Genomic DNA, 5,721 nt, shown 5'->3' with positions numbered 1-5,721 from the left:
GTTTTATATTTATTTAACTTTATTAAGTAACTTATAATCATTATTAGAAAGAAATTGAAAAGTCATGCGAGTTTCAAATGAATGCGGTGAAAGGAAAAATGAATGAGAGTTTCAAATGAATGTGGTGAAATGAAAAATGCTTCATTTATAAGTATACTAGGCGAATGTCAGCGCGTTGCACATAAATACCTATGTAGTTGAAATCTTTACAACTATATGTTATTTTAAATATAAAAATTACGTTGTTATTAAATTTGATATAATAATTCGTATACTAAATTGATATAATATATTGATTATTTTGAATTATATGATAATATATACATCTATTACAAGTGTATAATCTCAACCGTTTAAATATTCTACCCACGAGTTACGAAGAAATTAAATATAATATATGACTTAATGTTATTTATAGTTTTTGTTATTGTTAATTAATTTTTTAAAATTTATTTTCTTAACGTTTTAATTTCTATCATTATAATTATTTAAAACATTAGACATTGTTTTTTTATTTTAAAGGTAACAATATAATCATTTATATAAAGTTATTTTTAACTATTGTTATTATAAGTTATTTTAAGCCACTTATTTAAAAACTTATCACGATTATAGAAATATCTTAGAAAATATTTTAGTTAAATTGAGATTACAATTTAGTTTTGCATTTATCACTTTTAACTATTTACAAAATATTCTTTGGTTTGTTAAATGGAACTGAAATTTATATTTAAGTTAACATTGTAATGTTATATTTAAATTAACAATTTAAGTATTTTGTCCAAATTATTCCAAAGTTGTAGATTTAAACTAATAATGGTTTACATACAACAACATGTTAAATCTAATAAATTAAATATAATATGTTAAAAGTTAAGGACATAAATTTATAAGTATAAGTAAAAATATTATTTTAAAATTGAAATCTAGTATATTTATAATTACACTTTAGGTTTGATATTTATTTAACCTTATTAACTAACTTATAATCATTATTAGAAATACACTACAATTAATCGTTTTTAACTATTTACAAAATATTCTTTGGGTTGTTTAAGTTAAACTAAAATTTATATTTAAGTTGACCCTTTAATGTTATATTCAAATTAATAATTTAAATATTTTATACAAATTGTTCCAAAATTTTATCTTTTAAAATGGTAATGGTTTATATCCAACAATATATTAAAACTAATAAATTAAGTATAATATGTTAAAAGTTAAAAAAACATAACTTTATAAGTAGAAGTAAACATATTATTTTAATATTGAAATTTAATTTATATATGATTACATTTTAGGTTTGATATTTGTTTAACCTTATTAAGTAACTTATAATTATTATTAGAAAGAAATTGAAAAGTGATAGGAGTTTTAAATGAATGTGGTGAAAGGAAAAATGAATGAGAGTTTGAAATGAATGTTGTAAAAGAAAAAAATGTTTCCTTTATAATATAGTTTGATATGATATGATAACGATATATATATATATATATATATATATATATATATATATATATATATATATATATTTGTAATTATTCAAGAAGTTAGTTCAATTATTTTATAAAACAAAAATGTTGAATCAAACAAAAAATAATACATAAGGGTAGAATGATTATTTTTATCATTTAACACAATGATTCAGATGTTCCAGTTAGGGTATTTGGACCGAAAACTCGAACCAAATTTAGCCTGAATAAGCAAATTCGGTTCGAGTTTTCGGTATCTATATTAATCTTATTTTGTTCTTGGGTTTTTTCTGTACGAGTTACCCAAATAAGAGCTTATTCGGTTCTAAATACCCGACCCGAAATTTCAGCATGTTTGCAGAAATTTAGGCAACTTTAAACTGTCATAGCATCTTCGTAATTTGACCGATTTACCTGATTTTTTTTTCTAGCTTGTTGTTGATAATTTTAATTATTGTTTATATAGTTTATATGCTATTTTTCGTTATATATTCAATGAGAAACAAACCCATAAACATGGGGTATTAAAGCTTAGTTTTCTGTTTCAACATGTTTGTAGAAATTTAGACAACTATGAACTGTCATAGTGTCTTCGTTATTTGTCTGATTTTCTTGATTTTAGTGTTTGGATTTTACATTTGTATATCTCAAGAATAGTTAATTCGTGATTACAACAAATTTAAAGAACAAGTAAAATCATTTTCAATGTATATCAAATATTTGGTCTGTTAATTTAAGAACAAAACATTACAATAATATAACTTGTGTTTACATGTAAGCCTATAAGTATATGTCTGTCTTTACTTTGCATGTTTACTATGCAAATTTTAACATATTTTTGTATCTTTGAAACAATTATGTATACTTTCATTATTTTTAATCAACAAATTTGTTATTTTAGAAGTTTTGTAATGGTATCATAAACTCACAAAAATAATAAAATATACAGTTTTTATAGTTGTAATGTAAATATTATTTGGGTTATGGAATAGGTTTATTTTGTGAATATGATATGATTCCTACCAAAGAGGCCCTTGGTGCAAGAAATCAACTTTTTTGTTTTTTATTTTATTTTATTTTTATGGGTCCAAAAGTGAACACACAACCTAGTTTAAATTAAATTAAAGGTATAATGGGTCAACACGATATTAAACAAGTTTAAATAAATAACTAACATTTATTATAATCTTATTAAAGGAGTACAATATTTTAATTGTAAAATTGATCAAAGTTGTTATAAAATATCAAAATAATAATCTAAATTAAAACCGAAAAAATCAAGTAACATCATAAACCAAAAATATAAATTTCCTGTTCCTTATGTGTAGGAAATTGAGTTATGAAAATAATCATATTTTTGTTTGATTTAAATCGTAGAACATAATACTTTTTTGTCAAAACATTAGTGACAGCTGGAAGTTATGGCGACGGAATATTTACAAGTAAAGGTTGGTAGGCATTGTCATGGTTTGAAATTTGATCCCAAAACGCCTTCTGAATTCTGATTCTTCATAAAGCAAAAGCGTGAAAATTTTCTTCGATCGCAAGGGTAATGCACTTAACTGATTACGGACCAGTGGTTAATTCTATTGATCATCGTCTTTTTGACCTAGAATTCATCCATTTCGTTCGTTTCCAATTCGTACAAGCATCATCAAGAATTTGCCATCGGAAACATAACCCTAATCTCTAATTTTTACTGTTTTTTGAGATTGAATAGGAGGAGGAGGGAGAAGAGGATGAAGATCACGGCGTTACTCGTGCTGAAATGTCACCCGATTCCAGACGGTTCTGATCCAGTGATTCTAGCGAACGCGACGGACGTGAGTCATTTTGGGTATTTCCAGAGGGTCACCGTCCGGCAGTTCATCGTGTTTGTTGGTAGGACCGTCGCCAAACGAACCCCGCCTGATCAACGCCACTCCGTCCAACACGAAGGTTACATAAACCACCTCAGTTTTCCTTCTATCATTTTTCCTTGAATCATGTCATTGATTCCAAAATCTTATCACCGCGGTAATTATTGGATATGGGGTTTCAATCGTAAATTTTAAACCAATTACATTGGGAACGATTCGAATTTCATATCTTGAAACGAATCATCTGTTGATTCAAATGACCATAGATTGAAGCATAAGTTATTGATGTTCATATGACAACCATCTAAGATTGTGAAATTTTTCCCTAAATTAAAGTGATAGAATGTTATCCGTGCATACATGTTATGCTTCTAGCTAATCACATTTCTTTTTCTTTGTGATAGAGTACAAGGTGCATTCATATAACAGAAACGGTCTCTGTGTGGTGGGCTTCATGGATGATCATTATCCAGTTAGGAGCGCCTTCTCTGTGCTGAATCAGGTAAGCTCATATTATTAAGAACTTTAACAAACAAATGATCATATGATCAATCATATCACAGCCTACAAGCTTTCTATAAATGACTTGATGCTACATTTTGATTAGGTTATAGATGAGTACCAAAAGAAGCATGGAAATTCATGGCACAACATACAAGCAGATATCACTGATCAATGGCCATATCTTAATGATGCTTTAACCAGGTTTCAGGTACGAGTTAACATCTAACCTTCATTGACATTGCAGTTGATGCGATCTTTTATATCTGATATCATCTTTGAATCTTTTTTCTAAACTATACAGGATCCTGCACAGGCTGACAAGCTATTGAAAATTCAGAGGGAGTTAGATGAAACCAAAATTATCCTTGTAAGCATCAAATTCCTTATTTTGGAAATGAGTTTTTGTTATTAACTGTGGTAAATAATTTATTGTTCACAGCATAAAACCATTGATAGTGTCCTTGAAAGAGGTGAAAAGCTGGATAGCTTAGTTGAGAAGAGTTCAGATCTTAGTGCAGCTTCACAGGTTCATCTTTAATCTTTTCCCATCATTATGCATGATTTTAAAGAGGGAAAATTTGTAAAAGGTTAGGACTTGATGGGAAAGTCTCATTTTCTTGACTTTTCTATGTTAAGTCGTTCTTTTTGCATTAAGTTTTGTCTCCTGTTTAAGTCTATTAAGTAAAAAAGAATCATCTGACAAAATTCTAATGAATGATTGTGAAACAGATGTTCTATAAGCAAGCAAAGAAATCCAATCAATGTTGTACTATTTTGTGAAAGCTGCATAAAGTTTTTACAGAATATATATGATTCACCAAAGATATGGATTTTTGGGGATTTATACATGCTTTAGATAGACAAAAAGGCGCATGCTTGTGCTCATTCTTGTTTGTTATTTTCATGTATCTAATTTGGTTTTTATTGTTATTTAGAGTATTGTCTTGTAACTAAGAGAGAACTAAAGATGATTTATGACACAAGTAATTAAACATCATGTCATAATTTAAATACACTACTTTGATGTTCAAGATTTTTGATGATATATCTTATGATTTACGACTTCTAAAAATGGGTTAAAGAATATGATATAAGGTCATGCTCTAGATACACATTAAAATATAATACCATTTTGCATAAAGGAAACTCAATGAGAGTGGGATGATGTAAAAATAGAAATGATAAGTTTTTCGAAAAATAAGAAAAAGTAAATTGTGGGTTTAAATTCTGTATTTGTAATTTTACTTTTTTCTTTGCTTGATTGTTAAAGAAAGTTTCAAGTAAATAACAACATTTACAATCAATAAAACATGCATTGTCATAAACATTAACCGGCTTATAAAAAATTTCATTTATTGTTTATATTAACAACTAGTGTTACACAGGTTGACAAGTGTAAAAACAATAGATTGATTTTATTTTCTTCTATAGTATCTTTCTTTCATTGCTTCTCACAATTCTTTTGTCTAATTTTTTGAGATATGATGTAAAAAAGGAGTTGAATGTATAAACATCATAACCCGTTTATTATATGCACTATGTTTCAAAAATGTGTTGTTTTTATTGGTTAAAAATAAATACATTGTTATTATTGGCTAAAATAAGAAGTACATTGACATTATTGGATATAAAGAGAAATATCATGCTATTACCGGTTAAAAAGTTTAATGTGTTGCTATTATTGGTTAAAATGATAAGTATGTTGCTATTCTAGATTAAAAAGATATTTTAGATTGTTATTGTATTTTAAAACAAAACTTACGATTTTTAAGTATCTGTTTATTATTAGGTAAAATAATATTAGCACGTTACTATAACCGTTTGAATTGATTAAATAATATAAGTAGAGTGCTAAGAGCACACATTCACATTCCTAATTTGTTGAA

At 26.7% G+C, this 5,721-nt stretch overlaps 1 protein-coding gene across 1 annotated transcript; it reads left to right on the top strand.

Moving 5' to 3' along the window:
* The first annotated feature begins 3,029 nt into the window (after positions 1-3,029).
* LOC145051448 (VAMP-like protein YKT61) lies at positions 3,030-4,808 on the top strand. The gene is made up of 6 exons (XM_078999427.1): positions 3,030-3,410; positions 3,736-3,833; positions 3,939-4,043; positions 4,137-4,202; positions 4,275-4,361; positions 4,565-4,808. The coding sequence occupies exons 1-6, from the start codon at positions 3,212-3,214 to the stop codon at positions 4,613-4,615; spliced, it is 606 nt and encodes a 201-aa protein (XP_078855553.1). The 5' UTR covers positions 3,030-3,211; the 3' UTR covers positions 4,616-4,808.
* Positions 4,809-5,721: the final 913 nt, after the last annotated feature.

The sequence above is a fragment of the Lactuca serriola genome, chromosome 5, assembly GCF_051521515.1.
Source record: "Lactuca serriola cultivar US96UC23 chromosome 5, Lser_US96UC23_V15, whole genome shotgun sequence".
NCBI classification, from domain to species: domain Eukaryota; kingdom Viridiplantae; phylum Streptophyta; class Magnoliopsida; order Asterales; family Asteraceae; genus Lactuca; species Lactuca serriola.
Note: the sequence above shows the minus strand (reverse complement) of the source record. Positions and strands in the feature narration are given on the sequence as shown.